We start from the raw sequence: 22479 nt of genomic DNA, 5'->3' as shown, positions 1-22479 counted from the left end.
TTATAGTAACCAGCTGAAGGCTCTTAAAAAATGTTCAGCGGAAACATGAACCACATCACAGAAGTAGAGGCAGACCTTGCTTCACGAGCAAGCTCATCTGTGGGACAAACTGGCAAAGCACCTCTGCTGGTGAGTCATTTGTCTTACTCTTTATACTGAAAAGAAGACAGGGAGGACTAACCCCAGGTATTGTTGGTATTCTCTGATTCCTGTCTGTACTAGGGCACAGTGCACAATGCCAGGCTATGGAGCTCAGCTGCTCTTAGTTCAAATTCCATCACTGCCATTTGCTACTGTGTGGGTTAAACTGGAGAAACATGAAAATTACTGAACATGTTTCCAGGCACACAGTTAGTGCTTGTAGGCTGATGGTACTGCTAGTAATGGCATAGTCAGACCCACCCAGGGAGATAAGGAGGATCTAGTTATTGTCTATATTTGCTCAATGGATAATCTGTTTTCATTTCTTTTGCATAAGACAGGCTGTTTTCTCAGATTATCATTTATGTTATTTTTTCAATATAAATCAATATACTACTGTAGAAACTTTGAAAACTATTTTAAAAAAAGGAAGAAATAAGTCACCCATAATTCCACCAGCTGGAGGCCAACTGCTAATAAAATGTGATCATTTTTTTCCAAGTTTCTAAAAGTACGGTCAGTCAAAAATCACATAGTTTATCATGAACTCTTAAATGAGGGCCCACAGAATACATGGCAGAGGGATTCAAGGGGTTCATGGACTCCCAGAATTGCAGGGGTATTTGTGCATGTGTGTGTGTGTGTGTGCGTGTGTGTGTGTATACATTATTTCTGAGAAAAGGTCTGTAGTTTTTAGGAGATTCTCAAAGGAGTTTATGGTCAAAAAAGGTTACGAATCACTATTAATTTTGTATCCTTTTGACATCTACTTGTCGTAATAGTAATAGCTAATACTTATTTTGCATACTTACTTTGTTTACTCTGTTCTTAGCAATTTAACTAAGAGTATTGCATTTTCCAAAATCAGTAAAAATACTTCCTAAACATTTAAGTCATATTCTATTTTATGTCTGAATTATAATTTGCTTCATCATTATCAGACTTTTACACTATTTCCAAAGTTGTAGATTTTTTTTTTAATTTTCAGAAAACAAAATAGGATTTTGATTACAGAAGATAAATGTTTTTGGTTCGCCTAGAAGGGGAAGTAATTTTTAATATTCTATTTGCACAGCACTGTCCAGGCCCAACCTGTTTACCAATTATTATACATCAAAGTTTACCAATTATTACACATGAATTTGAACAGGTCCTTTGATGAAATGTGTAATGGCAGCATAAGGGACCAGTAAAAGCTGGAACAGAAGGATACCAAAAAAAGGCAAGAGCGAGTCAAGCAATAATGGGGAGCTGGACATTACTCTTAAGAGCAAAGTCACCTGTTTCATATTTTAAATGATGAAAAAATATGTTTTTGCCCATGCGAATTAATAACACAAACGCATCATCTGACCTACTTAATATAGTGCCCCACAGAGCTTATCGGGGGCAGGATGTCTACTGGCTGACCTATCACCCTTAGAGATCTAACTATTGTGGTGTAAGGGTAAGGATAGTTATTAAGCAGTCTTAGCCTAAAGGCAGCATCCTTCCTTGCTAGAGAGAAAGGGCACTTTGGCCCCTGGAAAGACAGAGGCAAGCAGCAGCATCGGAGACACTGCTTGCAGTCAGGACTCAACGTCAGGGACAGAAGTGTTTCTGAGTGGATTAGGAAAGGTAACCTCATTGTTTATATGCCCTTCTCTGGTCAGGCAATATTTTGACTTTGCTGGCAGAGATTCTGTCCAAACATCTGCTCTTCTTCATACATCTTCTTGAGGTACTGGCCAGACATAGCTCCAGGTCACTGGAAATGAGCTGCTGCATGTTGAGTATCTGCAGGTCAGTAGCAACGGCAGGCTTCGCACTCATGGGCTGATGTTGCCATAGCGGCCCCTGCTCCCACACCACAGGTTGCATGATCCCTTGTCCTGTCCGTGGTCTTTGGCAGGGTCACAGGGCAGAGGGAAGGGTCAGAGAGAAGTGACATCTTGAAGGGCTGGTGCCCTGGGTAAGAAAGATAGCCCATCTGGCACCCCATTTCAATTGGGTCTTCTGCTTGTTAAATGAGGCCCTTAAGTCCTAACCTGCCAATCACAGGACCTAAGGCAAGGTTCTGCTTTGGGGAAATCTACCTTTGAAGAGACTTCTTGCTCAGAAGTCTTCAGGAAATGAGACTCTGATGGTGGAATGCCATAAACTGTGTTAGATGATGAAGGGGAAAGTTTAGTTGGGAAGTGAGAACCACCCAGTGCTTTATCCATGAAACCAGCTCAGCCAAAGTGCTGGGCAGCCGTGGGCTTTTCTATCCCTTGTTTCCCCATTAGTAGCCTTTGAAAATCTATGCAATTGAGGGGAAGTAAAGGCAGGAAGGACTACCTACCCAGGCAGAGCAGTCTTGCCATCCCCAAACACCTGTGGTCTCCAGGAGTCTCCTTGATAGGAGAGCCCCCTGGTAGGGGCACTTGCTTTAGCTTTCACAATTTATTAGGAAATGGGGCTCAGGATGGGTGGGCAACTGTGGTGAGGCAGGGGGAGATGAAAACAGGCATGTCCCATTGATGAGCTCAGATTATCAGTGGGCTCATCCACTGATACCCAGATTATCAGCGGGCTCAACCATCCATTATCAGTGTTGCTCTTCCAAAGAGCACTGTGCCCACCTGACGGCAAAGCGACTTTTGCTTTCAAAATAACTGAGCACAGGATTTTATGGAATGTGCTTAGGGGTCAGTTATGAGTTGTCTCCCACATGGGTGAGATCCTGAGAATTTTCAGGCTAATGGAGAGTCCTTGTCCTGTCTGAGCAATTTCCCCTCAGAATTGGTTATCTTCAATATACTGGACTGTGCTGTTTCTACACAGCCTAGTGGGTGGGTTTAGGAGATGACTATTTGCCCCCTAAATGTGGTCAATGGGACAGCAGGAAGACAGAGAATGCCATCCTCAGCCCTAAATATAATTCCTGGGTTCTGACTCACAGGTGTTCATCAGAACAGACACCATGGCAGAGTATGATCACTATGAAGATGATGGGTTCTTCAACAGTTTCAATGACAGCAGCCAGGAGGAGCATCAAGACTTCCTGCAGTTCAGCAAGGTCTTTCTGCCCTGCATGTACCTGGTGGTGTTTGTCTGTGGCCTGGTGGGGAATTCCCTGGTGCTGGTCATATCCGTCTTCTACCATAAGCTGCAGAGCCTGACGGACGTGTTCCTGGTGAACCTACCCCTGGCTGATCTGGTGTTTGTCTGCACTCTGCCCTTCTGGGCCTATGCAGGCATCCATGAATGGATCTTTGGCCAGGTCATGTGCAAGACCCTACTGGGCATCTACACTATTAACTTCTACACATCCATGCTCATCCTCACCTGCATCACAGTGGATCGTTTCATTGTAGTGGTTAAGGCCACCAAGGCCTACAACCAGCAAGCCAAGAGGATGACTTGGGGCAAGGTCATCTGCTTGCTCATCTGGGTGATATCCCTGCTGGTTTCCTTGCCCCAAATTATCTATGGCAATGTCTTTAATCTGGACAAGCTCATATGTGGTTATCATGATGAGGAGATTTCCACTGTGGTTCTTGCCACCCAGATGACACTGGGGTTCTTCTTGCCACTGCTCGCCATGATTGTCTGCTATTCAGTCATAATCAAAACACTGCTTCATGCTGGAGGCTTCCAGAAGCACAGATCTCTAAAGATCATCTTCCTGGTGATGGCTGTGTTCCTGCTGACCCAGACGCCCTTCAACCTTGTGAAGCTCATCCGCAGCACACACTGGGAGTACTATGCCATGACCAGCTTTCACTACACCATCATAGTGACAGAGGCCATCGCATACCTGAGGGCCTGCCTTAACCCTATGCTCTATGCCTTTGTCAGCCTGAAGTTTCGAAAGAACTTCTGGAAACTTGTGAAGGACATTGGCTGTCTCCCTTACCTTGGGGTCTCACATCAATGGAAATCTTCTGAGGACAATTCCAAGACTTTTTCTGCCTCCCACAATGTGGAGGCCACCAGCATGTTTCAGCTATAGGTCTTGCCAGCATTTCGAGAAGCTGCTCTGGAATTTGCAAGGCATGGTTGTGTCCTCTTGATGTGGTGAGGCAGGCTTTGTTTATAGCTTGCGCATTCTCATGGAGAAGTTATCAGACACTCTGACTGGTTTGGAATGCTTCTTCTCAGGCATGAACATGTACTGTTCTCTTCTTGAACACTCATGCCGAAAGCCCAAGTAGGGGTCTAAAATTTTTAAGGACTTTCCTTCCTCCATATCCAAGAATGCTGAAATCAAGGGGGATGACATGTGACTTCTATGATCTCATTCTCCTTGATTGGGACTGGGGCTGAAGGTTGAAGAGGTGAGCACAGCCAACAAAGCTGTTGGTGGTAGGTAGCACGCTGGGTGCCCAAGCTCAGAAGGCTCTTCTGACTACTGGGCAAACACTGGAGATCAGAGCAGCCATGAAAACAAATGCTGGCACCACCAGGCATCTAACAGAAATGAGATCAGGCTCTGCCTCACCTTGGGGCTTGACTTTTGTATAGGCAGATGTTCAGATTGCTTTGATTAATCCAGAATAACTAGCACCAGGGACTATGAATGGCCAAAATAAAATTATAATAGGCTGAGAATTCCAGTGGTCCATGGAATGCTTGAAAAATGTGCAAAACAGCGTTTAAGACTGTAATGAATCTAAGCAGCATTTCTGAAGTGGACTCTTTGGTGGCTTTGCTCATTTAAAAATGAAATTTTCCAATGTCTGCTATATAAACATATGTAAATGTATATACACACACATATACACATATGCTATATATTACTAACATATGAGTTTCATAGCTAAGAAATAAAACTTTTAAAGTCTCTAAACTACTTTTATGCTTTGGTACATTCTATTTTAATATGTGTGCCTGGAATATACTTTTTTGGAATATACAAAAAAGTTACTTTTGGGCTCAGAGCACGGAAAATAAGTGGTAAACTTTCAGGGCAGTGCTCTATCATGGAAATGGAATACACCAGTGGTAACGACCCTGCTCTTTACTGTGGTTTCTAACCTCCTGTCTAAAGTGTGGGGCACGTTTCTTTAACTTCTAGAATGTGGTCACAGGATGAGGCATAGTTTTAAATGTCAGATTTTATGCATGTTTATTAAATCCTGGCAGTCTGTTCAACAGGCTTAAAGATGTTTTTTGGGCTTATGTATCCCAAAATCACTCACCAAATACGGAGAACCAACTGACAACAGCTAATTGGAATGCACAGAGAGGCAGGCCAGAACTGACTTAACAGTGTGGTTTTGGGGGCTGAATAGACCAGAGCTGAATCCCTGCCACTCACCAGTTTGTAAGACCTTGGGCGAAATTCAGCCTCTGAGCACCTGTTTCCTTTCTTTTTGGTGAAACACGGATCATAACAGCACCACCTCTATGGGTTGGTGTGAATACCTGAGACACTGCATGTAAAACACTTGGCACAGTTTGCATTTGGGGAGAAAAGGTCCAAAAATTAGCAGTAGTTATTATTTCTTACAAGAACTGGTGACACAAAATGGAAGCCCTCCATGTCAGCCCTGTGGGTTAGCGAGGCAAGGGAGGGTTTATATCGTGCCTTCCAGGTGTGTGGCACACCATGTGCACCTGGTACAGCTGAGCACAGGCTGGGCCTTTCCGAGCCCACATGATCCTACCTACTGTTTCATAAACATGCCTAAATGCATCTACAAGCAGAGTTTTACTGTACTCAGGTCACATGGACCTCCGAGTGCTTCCTTCAACTACAAAATCTGCCCTTTTAGGGTGACAAGGCAACATTTATCTTTTAAGTGGCTTTCAAAGAGAGTTCTGTCATTCCCCCTTTGTGCATTCATGTTAACATGGAACACTTCTGACAGAGGGGCCACCCGTCCCTGGTTTCCCTGACGGTGTCCTGGCCCAAGGGACAGAGGCAGAAGTAGAGTCAGGAGACAGGGCCCAGCAGCATCTCCACGAGTCCCCATGGAGAGATGCAGCAAGATGTGACGAAAATGCAGGCTCTGGGCTCACTCTGACAGTGTTCAGTGTTCAGTGACAGCTCCACCACTGTGTACCCCTGTGCAGGTGATGCAGCACCCCGACCCAAGCCCTGGTTCACCACCTACGCCATTGGCTCATGGTGGCCTTCCCTCCTGGGGTGCTTGTGAGCACAATGCTCGGGCCTGCCTGGCCATAGCAACAGAAAAGCAGCCACTTGGGACCGTGGGACTTTCCCTGTCCAGGTGCCCGCCCCCTCCCAGGGTCCCTGCACTGGCCTTTTGTAGCTTAGGAAAGCCCTGCCTGCCTGGCCCCAGGAACAGCACAGCAGCAAAATCTTTCTTTGCCTTCCCTGCCTCCTCAGCCACTAATTGATCCTATGCCTCTGGGCCCTTACCTGCCACTCTTTGGAGTAGATGTCAGTTTTCTAACCCCCTCCCCTGGGTAGGGGAATAAACGCTGGCACAGCACATGCAGATTACAGAAGGCCTTCATGTCTTGATTTCACTCCATCCACACCACAGCCCAGGAAGCAGAAGATGCTTTCGGTACAGGCTCCATTCCACAGAGCAGACTGAGGTCATGTGCAGGGCAGAGCCATTTCCCAACCTCAGCCCACCCTTCTCCCTTCCACTTGGCTCTCCCCTCCGCTTGTCCACACCAGCACATGGTGTTGGAGGCCTGGTGGGAGGGGATCAGGCTGGGTGTGGGCTCTGCTTGAGTACACACTGCCTTGGTGTGGCCTCAGGGTTGGAGGGTAAAGGATATGCTCTTTCCCTATTTCCCTACCAAGTTCCCAACACCTGGGGGTGGCTGCAGTACTTAAGGGCTCCAACCCCTTTAGAGATATGGCAGAGGCCACTAACGGCCACATCATCTGAGATGTGGGGAACACAAGATGACACTGACTCTAGGGGCTACCTGGGAGCTAGGGGCCCAGGTGTCCTCCGTGGATGTTCTGGACTGAGGACATGGTGCCACAGAAGAGAAAAGCCTGGAGCTACCCCTACTGGAGGGGTGGAGGCAAAACAAAGAGGATGGGGACCAGGAGTGGTCAGGGCAGTCCCTCTGGCCTCCTCCTCCAAGGGGCTCTCAAAGCAGCACCTCCTTCCAGCTGCCTAGTCCCTGTTGGTCCCTGGTAACTAATGCCATTTTGTAGGAGGCCTGGCACTATCATCCCCATTTTCAGATGAGAAAACTAGTTCAGACAGATTAATGCCTGCCAAAGCTCATACAACAGAGCTAGGACTACAACCTCACTGAACAGCCTTTCTTTGCCCAGAAATGTTGGCTCCAGGAAGGTTTCCTGCCACTGACAAGCCACAGGGTACCTGCCACCTCTGTATTCAGCTGAAGGCAGAGATCTTGGGAAAGCCCATGTGCAAGGTGGCTTTGTAACCTTAACCATTCACCATATCCTGTTCTCATTTTGTTTCTGAGATAGCAAGCGTCAAATCTCCCGGTGGGTGACAAATCCACCACAGCTCCCCTAAACACTCTGACCATGAAGCGCCTGTTCTGAAGCAATTACTGGCAAAGACGCTCTGAGGGTTCAGAGGTTGTTTCTGTGCGAGAGTTTAAGCTCACTTAGGGTCATCTGGGTATCTGAAGGATCCTCCTTGGAGGAGACCTCTGGGCTGCGCAGTGCAAGGTACTGAGGTGGTAGCGGTAGCATGCACAGCTCAGCCCCTGATGACACAACATCAGGAAAGCAACATACCTCCATGAAAGTCTTCCCAGGCTTTAGGCACTGGGCTGGGCTCAGTGCTCCACACACAGTTCTCATGCAATCTTTCTAACACCCCTAGGGGTGAGTGCTGTTCCAGTCTCTTCGGTATAGGGGAGGAAACTGAGTTCGTGGGCTGCACTGCCTAGAGCCATGGAGCCCGGAGGTGGCAGACCAGGCATGTTTGATTCTAAAGTTCGAGCTCTTCACCACCATCCTGTCTGTTCATCTGGTAGCTAGAGGGGGAGGCCGGGCCTCAAGGAGGCCATGACTGGGTAGAGGCTGAGCAAAGGCTGAGGGAGCCACAGCCCAGTGCCCCTGCCGGCCCTTACCCCACAGGCCTGGTTCACCAGCTGACAAGAGCTTGGTTTCCTTCTGTGCTTTAGTCCAGAGAACAGCTGGACACCTGGTCAGGGAGATGGTGGAGGGTGAGCCCGAGTGACTGAAAAGGGGGTGTGCACTGGTGTGTCTAGAGGGCTACGACGAATACCATCTTTTCTCCAGAAGTCAGGGGCTGTGCTCCTGCTCTGCACAACCATTCTAGCTCTGAGCCATGCACAGGGACCACTGGGAGGTTGCTTAGGGGGTCCCAGCATCTGGCCACATCTCCCTGGCAGGCTGGACTTTGGGACCCCTTTCTGACCCACCTCTGCCAGGAAGAGGGGCAAGGCAAACAACTTCCTTAGCCCCAAAACTGTGTATGTGTGCGAAAGAGCGAACATGAAGGCAGGGGAGATGGGCAAAATGGGGCCATGGGATGGAAAAAAAAGAGCTGAACTCTTCCATATGCATTTTAAGCCAGTGGACCGGAGGGAGGAGTCCAAAGCCTAGTTCTGGCACCTCCAACGACAGAAGTTATCCAGCCTCCTGAGGCTTCAGCTTCTTTGCCTAAAAAATGAGATAATTCCCACTCCCTGATGGGCTGCACAAGGACTAGTGAGGTCACGTGTAAGAGCAGCTGGTGCAAGGAAGGCGCTCAACAGCATCACTCTCAACAACACTACTTCCAAGTGGCCTGATATTCCTCACGAATTCGGACTTAGTGTTTAATCTCTCCCGGATCCCTTCTTACCTTGGATTTGCTTATTTTTTCCCGAAGTTTCTTGCCAGGGATGCTTACACAAATCTAGGGCTCTAGATCTCCCACACTTTCTCAGACTCTTGGTGTTTTCGGTTTAGGTCTTAAAACTTAGGAAGAAAAGAATGTAGGAAAAGCTTCCAGAAATGCTCAGGTTTATCTCTAGCTAATGCACAAAAAAAAAAATCTGACAATGCAGCCTTTAACTGACTGGGAAGGGTGGGTCTTCACCCAAACAGAAGTGCAGGGATTATAGGTTCCCATCAGTTAGTCCCACATCCACCTTGGTGGCCGTGGACCAGCACACTGGCAGTTTCCTTCCCCTGGAACAGTTCCTGATTTCCCAAGACCAAAACCACACATATTTGTCAGCAGTCAGAATGCCTTCTGTTTTTGTTCCTACTGGGCAGGGGAAGGTGAGGGGTGAGGAGAGAGAGAGAGCTGTAGGACAGTCACTTTCTTACTCAGGCTAGAGGAGGCAGCAAGACACTTTCAAGCCAGAATGTCCTCCCAGGCCCCCGGGTTCCTGGTCCTGCTCACTTTACCTCCATCTACCCACTTGGCTTTCCAGGTGATGAAGGCAGAGTGTGGCTTAGTGCTAATGGAACGGAACATGCCCCAGAGACCATTGAGCCATGGGGGTTGGGAGAACGCTGCAGACTTACATGGTCAGGGGTTGGAGGGGTGTCCCAGGAAGGAAAGGGAAAGCCTCAAGTCACAGAAGCAACAGTAGTAGAGATGATCTTGGGTCTGGTGAGTTTGGTGATCAGGCTGGCTTTATACATGAAGCTATAACATGGTGAGTTTAGTCATTCTCTAGTCAGGGAACAGAGGGTTGTGGAGATACACGTAAGTCCAAAGTCCCTTGCATTGGCAGCGTCATGAAGAGTAAAGACATGCAGCAGAAATCCTGAATGATCAATCTGACAGATCAGTCTTAGCCTTCCTCTGAATTCTGGGCAGATCTCAATGTTGAGGCAGGAGCATCATAGAATGTCCTTAACTAGAGGGAAAATGGGTCAAGAAACGTCTGGGACCTGGGACCCACATAAATTCTTTCTTGAGGTTCTGAACAGCCAGTGCTTTTTTGTAAACTGCTCTAAAGCCGGACAACAGGGGCTGAGAAACATCAAGCAAGGACCTTCTTTTCTTATGGGTCTCATGTCATAAACTCTTGACATTTTAATATGGTGATACTTTATACAATTCTTATTTTTAAAAACTGACCTTGTAAAACTCTCCTTGAAAACCTTGTTGGCAAATAGCTACACTAGAAAAATGAGAAGGCCAAGGGAGAATAAGTACTTAAGGATATCCTTGCCGTGGCTGCTTTGGCCCTCAGAAGTCTGCTCGCCTGTGTAAGCTGCAGCATTCTTGCAGCAGTCAGGAAGGTTCAGTGGATCCAGGTCACTGATTAAAAGCAGCATAAAATACCAGTGCTAGGGCAAAGTGCAGGCTAGGTGAGTGGAAAGTCCCTTGGGTTCCACAGGGTATAGAGTAATAGGCCTGTCCATATTTTTCTTACTGCTAAGACTTTGAGGCTTTGGGTGAGTTTATCTGCAGCTAAAGGGACCTCTGAGAGGACTCATCTATCAGAGACAATTGCAACTAAATCCGAGCTTCATTTCTCATGGCATCCTTACCAAGCCTGATTAGTGTTTCCAAAAGATGAACTAAACTCACTGTGCTGGAGCTTCATGGACAAAGCCAATCCAATCACCAAACTCAAGACCCAAGACAGCCTCTACTCAGTGTTTCCTCTGTGACTTTGGTCCTTGCCTTCCCTTCCTGGAACATCTTCCTCTGAAGCAAGCTTATCCAACCCATGGCCCACAGGCTGCATGCAGCCCAGAACTTCGAATGTTGCCCAACAGAAATTCATAAACTTTCTTGAAACGATATGAAATTTTTTCTGGGGGGAGGGCGATATTTTTTTAAGCTCATTAGCTATCGTTAGTGTTAGTTTATTTTATGTGTGGCCCAAGACAATTCTTCTTCTAGTGTGGCCCAGGGAAGACAAAAGAATGGACACCCCTGCTCTGATGCGTTTCCTGACAGTATTAGCCTGCAGTGTTCTCCCAACCCCTACATTCCTGTGGTCCCTAGGGCATGCTTCATTCCATTAGCACTAAGCCACACTCTACCTTCATCACTCGGCAAGCCAAGTGGGTAGGTGGTAAGGTGAGCAAGACCAGGAGCACAGGGGCCTGAGAGCAAGGCTTTTAAAGAGCAGCATGTTGCTCTGAGCAACTGCCAAAGGTGGCCCAGCAAGGGTTGCTGTTATAGGCTGAATTGTCTCCCCATGCCCCAAATTATTCACATGCTGAAGCCCTAAGCACCAGTACCTCAGACTGTGACTGCATTTGGAGATGAGGCCTGTAGAGGAATGATTAAGTTAAGATGATGCTGTTAGGGTGGGCCCTAATCCAATGGACCAGTGTCTATAAGAAGAGGAGATTGAGAGACATGGAGACACACCAGGGACATGCAACAGGGACATCCACACCAAGAGGCAGCAAGGGGGCAAATATTTGCAAGCCGAGGAGAAGCACCTCACAGGAAACCAGCCCTGCCAGCATCTGACCTTGCAATTCCAGCCTCCAGAGCTGTGAGAAGGTAAATTTCTGTTATTTAAGCCACCCGGTCTGTGGTATTTTATGCAGCACCCAAGCAAACTAATACAGTCGCTCAAGCCAAGAAAGACAGGCCTTAATGGTGATGCTGAAACCTGGGGCCACTGACACCTCCCAGGAGCTCTCTGCAAGGCTCAACACTGACCACTTTCTGAGCGCTGATGCTCTTCAAGGCCATCACAAGCACTGTTCTCAGGCACCTTCCCTTAGGCAAGGACAGTCAGTCCTGCTTCCAGTGTCTCACTTTCCTCATCCTTTGATAAGAAAGCACAGGGGCCAGGCCTGTAATGAGCACTCAGGAAATGGGGGTGACCTCTACTCACTGTTCAGCCACATTTGGGTCAAGAGAATCAGTTTCAGTGGGTGTTTCAGGCAACGAGGAGCCAGACTCCTGTATCTGGCATAATTCCTCATCTGTGATGATATCAAACACAGCGTCGTCTGGTGGCCTGTAGTCTGTATTTGCTCCTGGGCAGCAGAGGCAGATCAGGAGAGAAGAGACACAATACACTGTTATGCACAGGCTGGGTAACGGCCTTTGGGAAAGTGAGAGAGTGCAGCTATGCAGAACAAGCTGCTGAGGCACAATTTAATTGGTCACTCAACTGACAGCTATTCTGTCCAGAGTTGAGAGAAATGGTTGGTTGCTGGGAAATTCCAAAAAAGTAGAGGAAGGCTTACAGATGAAATGGAATGTACAACCTAAGAGACTTCTCAGAGGCTAAGAGAGGTTTCAACCTCTTGCATATTCTCTGAGGTCCCTTATTTAGAAGGAAAAATCTTATTAAAAAAGAACCTAATAACAGAAAACACACTTCTATGCCACTAAATCCTTGCTCCATAAGACACAGGCAGTACTTATTCATGTATTTTTGAAAGCAGGAGTCTGTCTGACCTGCATTTTCCCTTAATCCACTGATGTGTGGGCAAGAACCTCCAAGTGCTCAAGGACTTGCAGCAGGCACTGGGTTTCCAACCAGGGGCCTTGTGTCCGACTATGCAAGCCACTTAGTAGGAAGGCCACTGTAGGAATGTTCCTGTACCAGTCATCTGCCCACAAACACTCTCCAGCACATGTCATGGAAAAATATGAGAGCAGGTTTGAGGCAAAAAGAAAAAAAGACTGGGTGCGGTGGCTCATGCCTGTAATCCCAGCACTTTGGGAGGCCGGGGCGGGTGGATCACTTGAGGCCAGGAGTTCAATACCAGCCTGGACAACATGGTGAAACCCTGTCTCTAATAAAAATACAAAAATTAGCCAGGTTTGGTGGCAGGCACCTGTAATCCCAGCTACTCAGGAAGCTGAGGCATGAGAATCACATGAACCCAGGAGGCAGAGGTTGCAGTGAGCAAAGATCATACCACTGGACTCCAGCCTGAGAAACAGAGCAAGACTCTGTCTCAAAAATAAATAAATAAATAAATAATAAATCAAAAATTGAAAATGAGCAGACAGGAAATGTCAAAAACCAAAACAAGTGACCTGAGCACTCTGTGGTCACTAACGAGTCAGGGCAAGCCCATGCAAAGTTCCTGGGGTGTTTAGCAAGAAAAATGGTTCATGTGAGCTTAAAGTTCCCAGCTGGACCTGCCACATGACCACTAAGACAGGCCCTGCTTTAGAAGTGAAGTTATTCTTCTTGTCTCAAGTCTGTATAATAGAGAGCTTGAGGCATAGGCTGAAAAAAGGGGCCAGGGATTGGTTTTTTTCGATAGACCCAGCCACACTCCTGAACCTGCCTTGCAAGGCTGGCACAGGGAAGGGAAAGCAGACAACAGGGATCTAAAATGATGTCCACTGACAGAAACCGAAGACTTAAATAAATAGAAAGTTATAACATGTTCATGGACTGAGTCAATTTTATTAAGATGTCAATTCTCCCCAAACTGAACTAGAGATTCAATGCAATCTCAATTTAAATATCACCAGGATTTTTTGTAGAAATTGACAAACTGATTCTAAAACTTATATAGAAAAACAAAAAACCTAGAATAGCCAATACTTTGATAAAGAACAAAACTGGAACCACTCTACGTGAGGTTAAGATGCTTTATAAAACTATGGTCATCATAACAGTTTGGTATTGGTAAAAGAACAGGCACATAGATACATGGAATAGAATAAAAGTCCAGATATAAATCCACACGTATAAGGTCAATTGCTTACTTTCTATGGCAGCATCAAAAAAAAAAAAAAAAAAAAAAATTGGTTTTTGACAAAGGTACAAAGAACAGCCTTTCAATCAATGGTGTTGAAATAACTGGACAACCATACAAAAAGATGAATCTCTATTCACACCTTGCACCACACACAAAGATAACTGAAAATGAATCACAGTCCTAAATGTATAAGCTAAAGCTATAAAACTTCTAAGAGACAACAGAAGAAGGTCTGTGAGTCCTTGGGCTAAGTAAAGCTAGACATGACAACAAAAAGAAAAACATTTATACATAACAGAAAAAAACTGATACATTGGACCTCATTAAAATGATATACTTCTGCTCTTTGAAGACTTTTTTGCTCTTTGAAAGAAAATAGAAAGACAAGCTATAGATTGGGAAAAAATACTTGAAAAATACATATCTGACAAAGAACTTGCGTAGAGAATACACAGAGGACTCTCAAAATTCAATATTAAAAATCATTTTAAAATGGGCAAAAGATTTGAAGAAGATAAAACTATAGCTGTGCAAAGTACGCTCCCCATCCTCATCAGTTCTTTGTACCCAACAACATAATGGGGCCTGCTAACCACCTGGTAATCCACTGAAACAAAAGAGGAAAGAACAGTATTTCTAAAGGCTGGCTGGCCTGCATCCAGACAGAGGCCAAGGAGGAGTTCACAGGGACCAACTGCAGATGGCAATGATGCTCGAGCAGAGACAAGCTGAGACCACTTTTGCCTGTGCCATCTCAGCTCTGCCTCCCTGTGCTCCACATCCAAAGTCCAGTGCCCCGAAGGGCAGCCCAGGCCTGTCTGTTAGGGTGTGCTCAAAACAGAAGCAGCAGAACTCAAACTACTTCCTTCACTGGGCTGAGTGGGAGGACACAAAGGAGATTACACCCTCCTTGGACATGAAAGAAGAGCCAACTTCAGGAAGAGACTGAAGGATATGGATGGTTCCAGACACAACTCCTAGCCTTGAGTTACTCTGGATGCCAAGGCTGCTGCTCTGGTAGACAGCATTCACCAAAGCGTGCAGTGTATTTCATGGATGTGCATTAAGAGGTACGTAGACTTCAGGTTAAATCACACTGAATCTTATCAGGACAAAGTTATTCCTTTTTCAATTCTCTTTCAATCCTAATATATCAAAATGAAAGTCTCCAGTTGGTGGTAATATATTTTAGCACCTCTTTAATACCTAAGTTTAGAAAACACTGAATTCAGCTTATTAGCACTAACTAGGCACAACAAGCGGGGTGGAGGGTGGGAGTGGCATCTAGAGAACATAGTAGGTAGTAGAAGCAGGAGACTGACCTTGGCCTCCTGTGGCCTGGGGCCCAGGTGAGGCTGGTGACAGTGCAGGGCTGGGCTCTCCCTGGCTAGTGCCTGAGCCAGTGCTATCAGGGGAGCCAGGGCCTTCACTGAGCTTCTGGAAACAGGCTCGGCAGCAACGCTCCTTTTTGCCACTGTGCTTGCTCAGGACGTAGTTGTTGCAGCAGTAGTAACAGAAGATGCGGCCACATATCCTGGGAACAAAACAAGCCCAGGCGGTGAGGATGATACACTATGATCTTGTGTGATCTGCTCAGCACCCAAACTGGGCTCTGGATGCCATGTGACTCTCATCAGACCTAGCTCTGCCCCCACGTTAGGATGTGGCCATGAGCTCATTTCACAGGATTCCAACAAAGCCTTCTTGTCAGCTTGGTGAAAGCATGGTTTACTTCCTAAGGTCCTGGGAGGCAGGGAGATAAAATATGGATGAGCCCACCTTCCCTGGCACCAAGCTGTAGGTATGCCTCCCATATTTCAGAAGCTAAGGCTCTAAGAGACCACAGACCTTCACAGCTACGCTGATTATTCTGCACCTGCCCCCAGCCCAGCCCGAGATTCATCTTTATCCATCCTTCTCTGGCCTTTGTGTCCCTGGCACTGCCTGTGTTCCTCTAGTGAGGTTTCAGGCCAGCTCTTGCTGGCTTCCAGTAACGCTGCTCCCCTCTGGTCCCTACAGGAATGGTAGAAGAACTGCTAGTCTCTGGGTATGCCCCATCCCTGTGGGGACCCCAAACTCCATCCACATCTCTGTATTCTTTCTTTCAGGGAGCCCTGAGTGTCTTGTTAGGATCCCAACTAATACACTTTCCTCACCTGGTTCCCTTAAAGCCAAAATGCAATGTGCTCTTCCTAAACAGTCAGCCATGGTACCAACACCTATCACAGAGTCCTCTTTCGGAGCTCTCTGCGCTGGTCCTGGGCCCCACCAGGGTGTTGGTGCCAACCCACGAGCCCCCTGCTGACCTGCAGTGGTGCCGCCGCATCATCCAGCTGAACTCCCGCTTGCAGTCGAGGCAGTGGTTTGCCTCCGTGTCTCCGAGCCACCTGTCCTCAGCACTGAGCTTCTGCTGGAATTCCAGGGCATCTGACTTCTGCCAGAGAGCATCCTTGTCCCTGGGACGAAACCACATTGGAAGAAAAGAAGAGAGAATCCATGAAAACAATAGGATGATCCTTGCTTCATTTCAAAAGACTGGTATCAAATTTCCTAAGTCATAGAAAGAAAATTCACTTTCACCTTGGAAATATGCCCCAGCCCACGCTAGGTCTCCTCCATCTCCCCCGACATGCAGACTTAACTGACACCACATGTGTGAGAACACACGGGTGGCAAAATATGTACAACAGAAGGCACTGTCAACTGCAAAGAGCTGCCAGCACCAACGAGGGCCACCACTCAGGCACCTAAACAACAGTGCTGGGGACCACTGGGAGTTTAAGCTAAAACGTGCCGCCATGCCGACCGTCTACGTGCAGTAAGCCCAAGGACCATCAATGTACTCCCCACCTGAATCTTAATGTGCTCGGGGCCCTTTATGTTTCTATGGTTGATCCAAGTAACAATGAATCAGTGGAGAAGATCAAAGATTTCCTAGCGTGAAAATCTGATCAGATGTTAGCCTCCTCTGCCCCTCAGAGAGATGGTAAGGTCACTCCGGAAGCCAGACTGAAAGAAGTGTGAGGCTTTCCAGAAAGGTCTGGCAGTGTCAGAATGTGCCTGATGAACTGGGGGTGGGGGATGTGAACACAGGCTTCCTCAGGGACACTAATGAGCATTTTCAGGCTTGATGGTTTCTGACATGGGAAGTTTAGTTCTTTCTCATATGAAGCCGCAGTCGGCACCCTCAGGGCTAATGCAGCTCTAACAGCTCCTCAGCCACCAGTAATGTGACACCTGAGCCACTCAGGTCCTGAGAGATACAGGCTCCATCACTGACCAGGAACTCCCAATCAACCCCAGATCTTTTGCCTTAAATAAAAAAGCTTGAACATGGGCTTGACTGGCTTTTTCAAGGCCACTTGAAATTGTTGGGAAGCAGGAAGACTCATTCTCTGAAGCAGCCTCATTCTCTAGGCTGGTCCATCCACACTCTGGGAATGTGGAATGCTGCCAGGAGCTGGTATTTTCCATCACACCCCTCAGGTCACAAATACCCTGAGTTCTAACTCTGTATATTGATGATAAGAAGGCAGAGTTTTTAAACTTTCAAATTGGTTGTAATTTTAATATCACTGTTTTATAACACTTAATGAATTAGCGTATCTAGGCTTTGCTGATCCATGGTGCTGCTAACATCACAAAAAGAGGGCTAATTAGATTGTATGTGCCTCTTGAAAGAAAGATCCCAAACTACAAACCAATTCTATGAAGGCTTCTTGCCAAAATTTTGAACCTGAGTCTAAGCAAGCTGCCAGTAGAATGATGGTTCTCAGCTCTGGCTCACTGGTGTCTGAGTCTCACTCCCAGAAATTCCAATTCAGTTAGTCTGGGTGGGGCCTGGACATGCGCATTTTAAAATTACTTCCCTAGTGATTCTAATATGTAGCCAGGATTGAGAACCACTGCAATAGTTCTATCTATGGACTCACAGGAAATGCAAGGGATGGATCATCGTGTTAAATGACACCATGAGGATGCAATCGGCAAAAGTAGAGAGATGATAGGGAAACCCATTGACTAAAAGGGATGTAAGAGACAAATCAATTGCAACAGATGAATCTAATTTAGATCCTGATTAGAACAACCTGAAAAAATTCTAAGGCAATCGGAAAAATTTGAAACTGACTAGACACTTGATGATATTAAGAAACTATACTTCATTTCTTAAGGTATAATAAGGACACTGTGGTTGTTTAAAATGGAGGGTTCTGGGCCAGGCTTGGTGGCTCATGCCTGTAATCCCAGCACTCGGGAGTCTGAGGCAGGCAAATCACTTGAGGCCAGGAATTCAGGACCAGCCTGGCCAACATAGTGAAACCCTGTTTCTACTAAAAATATAAAAATTAGCTGGGAGTGGTGATGTGTGCATGTAATCCCAGCTACTCGGGTGGCTGAGGCACAAGAATCGCTTGAACCCAGAAGGCAGAGGTCGCAGTGAGCCAAGATCACGCCACTGCACTCAAGCCTGGGCAACAGAGTGAGATTCTGCCTCAAAAAAGAAAAAAAAAATTCAAAAAATAGAAAATAAAAGAGTCCTTACCCTGGAGAGGTACATACTGAAATATTTATGGATGAAATGATATGTGTGGGATTTGCTTCAAAATCTGGGAAGGTGGGTAAACAGGTGGGTCTACAGATCAATCAAGACTGGCCCTGAACTGAACACTGTTGAAGCCGGGTGACAGGTTGGCCCTGAGCTGAACACTGCTGAAGCTGGGAGGTGTATTACATGATTCTATTTTTGTATATTTGAAAATTCCATAAGGAAAAGTTAAAATAAGTTTTGAATGACTTGTCAGGATTAAAAAATCAGGACACTTCACATTAAAATCCAGGTTTCCACCTTCTCTTGAGAAGAAAGGTGGTCTAGCAGTTCTGGGCCAAGACTGATGTGGCAGAAGTAGAGCCCAACTGTGTCCCCAGTTTCTCACAGTCCCCTCCTGACCCAGCTCCCACTTATATCAGCTGCCTGGTACCTGCAGGCACTGGAGTTTGGGACTCTAGTACTGGGGAAAGTGAGATGGAGGAGGAGAGAGGGGCTCCTGGGAGAGGGGCAAGAAAATGGGGAAATTTCTGAAGTGTGCTTTCAAGAACAGCTGCATTTCTTTAGAGAAAACCCAAGTGTGGGGAAAACCCCAGCTGCTGGTTTGACACAGCACTCACCTGAGCAGCTCTATCAGCCGCTCCTCGAGATATTTCTTGGTTCTGTTGAGGTCATCCAGGTCAGCAAGCATCTTCTGGTCACTCCTCTCGCGGTTTGTCACCTCCTGGCAGAGTTTGTTGTAATACTCTTGGATTTTGTTGTGGCTTTTCGAGTTCCTTCTGGGTCCTGGGGGAGGAGTGGTAAGTTTTCTTGATTAGCCAGAACTTCCAGCTTTCCCAGGCCTCTGGGCTCACCCAGGACTCTAATGAGAGGTGCCACTGCCCCCGCCATGAAGGAGCCCCTTGGTACTGCTCACAGGTATCTGCTCACAGGTTATGCAGTTCCCTAGCTTTTGAGGGGAACCCCCACATACAAAGGGGTATCCTTGGAGGGAGAGGAGGCTGACCCCAGGTTGCCAGAAGCACCCTAAGTGAATAGTACTCTGCACCCCTTGGCTCCTGGACAGGGGCTGGGCTTGCAAGAGAAGCCTGATAGACAAGTCTCATGGGCTGGTGATGGGGAGGATGAGCAGGAGGAGAAAGGAGTCAGGACAGGCAGGACTGAGGTGTAGTTTCCTGGAGGTGGCCACACGGAGGAGGGCCTGTCTTCCGTATGTCCCTGGGACTCTACACATGGGGCATGGTGCTGGGCCCACAGCAGGTGCTCAGTCTTAATCTGCACTGCCAGCTGTTCTACCTGATAGCCCCCCTGAGGCCCAAGGAATTCCGTTTTGGGTGCTGCAGTGTGTCTCAGTCTTCAGCAGAGGAAGCTCGCTGAATCTTGCTGTCTTCCTCACCCCACCCACTCCATTTTTAATGCAGCTATCTCCTAAGGCAGTGGTTTTCCAAGGATGGTCCAGTGGGACATAATAAAAGCTCCATTAAACAAAGGGTTCTGCAGAGAGACTGATTAATTTATACCTTCCACATCTAGTATAAAGTTGCCAGGAAGTTGTTTACTAGACCCTGTCCACCAAAATGGGCTTATAGGTGCACCCACACACACAGGTGGTGTACGTGTGTGCATGCACACACATACACTGAATAAAATAAGTTGGCAGATAGACTGTGCAGCTTGGAACAACTGAAACAAATCCTGAGATGTTACAAATAACCACTGTTATATCATGTTTTCATGCCACCAACTCAGGCTCTGTTTAAATTGTCATACGAACATGACTTAACTAAGGGCAGCCAGTGCCCTATAGGATCTGAACACTGGAAGGGTAAGATGAAAGGAAATGTATGTCTAGGTTACTGAATGTCAAAGATATCCTGGATGTCCCACTAAGCTGAAGCCCAGGCCTAGAAGGCAGGTGTTGGGAAGAGGTAATAGATAAATAGAAAAGTTAGAGACTTGGGACAATTCGGTGTGCTTATCTTTGCTGGTGGCACACATGCAGTTGGATTCTGGCAACTCCTCCTTTCTGCTACACCTTTTAAAAATTAGGTCTTCCTCCCTGTTACACCTTTTCTTAATCAGGTCCTGGCTCAACTAGCTGGGTTCCATGACCGCATGGTGGACCTAGGCTCACAACTCCACATGGTCCCAAGTCTGAAAATGAGGGGGTCAAGGAGGCCTTGGGATGGCAGCGTGATCTGCTCTCCACAGATACGGCATCAGAGAGTCTGCACAAAGACAGGCTGATCCTGGTCCTTGGCACACTCATCTTCCTCATCCATAAAATGGGGATAGATGATAACACCTTCCTCATAGGACTGTTAGGAGGATTACATGGGTAAATGTATGCAAAGTAGTCAAAACAGAGCCTGCCACGTTTTCAGCATTATTTAAATATATGCTGTTACTATTACCATTATTATTATGATCTAACTTTTATTTCATTTTAGTTTTTCCAAAGCTTGCAGTTACTCAAGTATGCATGGCCAGAGAGAAGAAAATCGAGTTAGGAGAAAGGTGCTTTAGCCGTGTATAGGTTGGGATGGGCAGGCAGCCAGGTTCTCTGTGGCATGCTTCCAGCACAAGCACTTTCTGAGTTTGTGGCTTTTCTTGCAAAAGGACTTCCTAAACCTAACATGAGTGACTGACTTTCTAAATGACGAGACCAAACACTCCTTCCCTGAAGACTACCGACAGCTGCGTAGGTGGACTGTGACTAACCTTTCTAGGTCTTCACGTAAGGCAGCCCCCTCCTTGTCCTTCCTCAGCATGGCCGCCTGGCACTCTGCAAGATGGTTGCTGGTGCAGCTCAGCTTCTCTCCCATGTCTGCTTGGGTGGCCTGGCACAGGACATCAGGGAGAAGACACTCAGCTTGCAGAAGCCCATACAATGTACCATAAAGTGGCTGGTGTGCCATCTACCCCATCTTGCAGAAGCCCATGCAACGTACCATAAAGTGGCTGGTGTGCCATCCACCCCATCTGGCTGGGTCACTTCTAAATGGAGGGTTGTTTTCTATTAAGTTCAAGAGGCCATGAATCTCTGCTCTATATTTGTGGGGCCTCAACTGCAACTAGTTAAGGTGGTTGGCAAGTGGCAGGTACCAGAATTCCCAGGGTGACACTGAAGGTAAGGATGGCAGGGAGCAGGATTCACTTGGACAAGTCACTGCTCTGAAGACTGTGGGACCAGTGCCACCCCTGCTCCTGCCCATTTTAGAATCATTGGCTGGTGATCACCTATAGAGATGGCCAAACAGGACACTTATTTCCTTTCTGCATTTGGCAGCTCCAGCCAGGTGTCCAGGGAATGGATGGAGGGGGTCAGGGTACAAACTGAGGGTGTCTACAAAGGTAAACTGAGGACGGCTTTAGCTTGGGAATCTGGAGGCATGCAGGGAGCCCTCTTAAATGATCCAGTCAAAACCACACCAGATGCCCTCTCCCTGAGAGGTCCACATCACCAGAGCCTACCTTCAGCTTCCCCACAGCTTCCTCGGCAGCCTGCAGCTGCCGGCCTTGCTCCTCAAGCTGGCCCCTGAGGCTCCTGGACTCCTCGCCAGCATTCTAGAGAGGATAAGAAATGGATCATAAATGTAGGGTCATTGCTCTGAGGATCCCTCAGCCCCATCACCCAAATAGATAAAACCAAGCTGCCTTTCTCTTTTTCCCTGCAAACTGGCTCCTCAGTGAGCTTTGGGCTTATTAATAGTGAAATACTTTCAAGCTTACTAAGAAAAGAGACTTAGCCTGGTCCCCAAACTTAAAACTTAATTTCTGCAAGGGAAAAGGTTGGCTATGAGCCACATGGAGTTTCACGGGGTGGGATGGCACTGGGTGGGGAGGCACACCTGTGGCAGTGCAGTGGCGCTGCCTCAGAGAGGAGTGTTAGGAGTAGCCTGAGAGTGCACAGACCTTGATGCAGACAGACTAGTGGCAAGCCCTGGAAATCAAAGCCCCAGGCCATTCTGCCATGTCTTCAATCTAAACAGTCCTTAACCCTTCATCTTTGTGCACTAGCAAAGAGACATATTAACTGCTCATCTCATTAACTTGTCTGTCCCAAGGGCCTTGTAAAAACGAAATAAGCTGGTTCCCTACCCTGTATCTGCTGTCAGGAGAGCACCTGATGGGGTTGGTTATTCATTAAGAACCCAGAGCTAGGACGTGAGGCAGCTGTGAACTGCTAGCGCTCAGAAGGGGTTTTAGAGGCCAAGTCAGTGTTCTCACACTCACATGC

The 22479-nt window shown here is 47.1% G+C and overlaps 2 protein-coding genes across 5 annotated transcripts in view; one reads left to right on the top strand and one right to left on the bottom strand.

Moving 5' to 3' along the window:
- The window catches only part of FYCO1 (FYVE and coiled-coil domain autophagy adaptor 1), a 78378-nt gene that overhangs the window by 26258 nt on the left and 29641 nt on the right, over positions 1–22479 (bottom strand). Inside the window, 7 exon segments of the mRNA XM_017855742.1 lie at positions 11857–12001; positions 15016–15227; positions 16000–16149; positions 18860–19000; positions 19002–19025; positions 20961–21079; positions 21714–21806. Of these exon segments, the coding sequence (XP_017711231.1) occupies positions 11857–12001; positions 15016–15227; positions 16000–16149; positions 18860–19000; positions 19002–19025; positions 20961–21079; positions 21714–21806 (884 nt within the window).
- On the top strand, positions 65–4950 carry CXCR6 (C-X-C motif chemokine receptor 6). 4 transcript variants are annotated; one of them, XM_017855744.1, is made up of 3 exons: positions 69–129; positions 1794–1923; positions 3065–4950. In XM_017855744.1, the coding sequence occupies exon 3, from the start codon at positions 3086–3088 to the stop codon at positions 4115–4117; it is 1032 nt and encodes a 343-aa protein (XP_017711233.1). In that variant the 5' UTR covers positions 69–129; positions 1794–1923; positions 3065–3085; the 3' UTR covers positions 4118–4950. The 4 variants fall into 4 exon arrangements, with proteins under 4 accessions (XP_017711232.1, XP_017711233.1, XP_017711235.1 ...); XM_017855743.1 differs by lacking the exon at positions 1794–1923 and having other exon boundaries at positions 65–129; XM_017855746.1 differs by lacking the exon at positions 1794–1923 and having other exon boundaries at positions 115–186.

This window comes from Rhinopithecus bieti, unplaced genomic scaffold, assembly GCF_001698545.2.
Source record: "Rhinopithecus bieti isolate Rb0 unplaced genomic scaffold, ASM169854v2 scaffold_39746, whole genome shotgun sequence".
Classification (NCBI taxonomy): domain Eukaryota; kingdom Metazoa; phylum Chordata; class Mammalia; order Primates; family Cercopithecidae; genus Rhinopithecus; species Rhinopithecus bieti.
Note: the sequence above shows the minus strand (reverse complement) of the source record. Positions and strands in the feature narration are given on the sequence as shown.

What these genes read in the sequence shown, in the direction of transcription:
- CXCR6 (XM_017855743.1), top strand. Translation starts at nt 3,086, where the DNA reads ATGGCAGAGTATGATCACTATGAAGATGATGGGTTCTTCAACAGTTTC.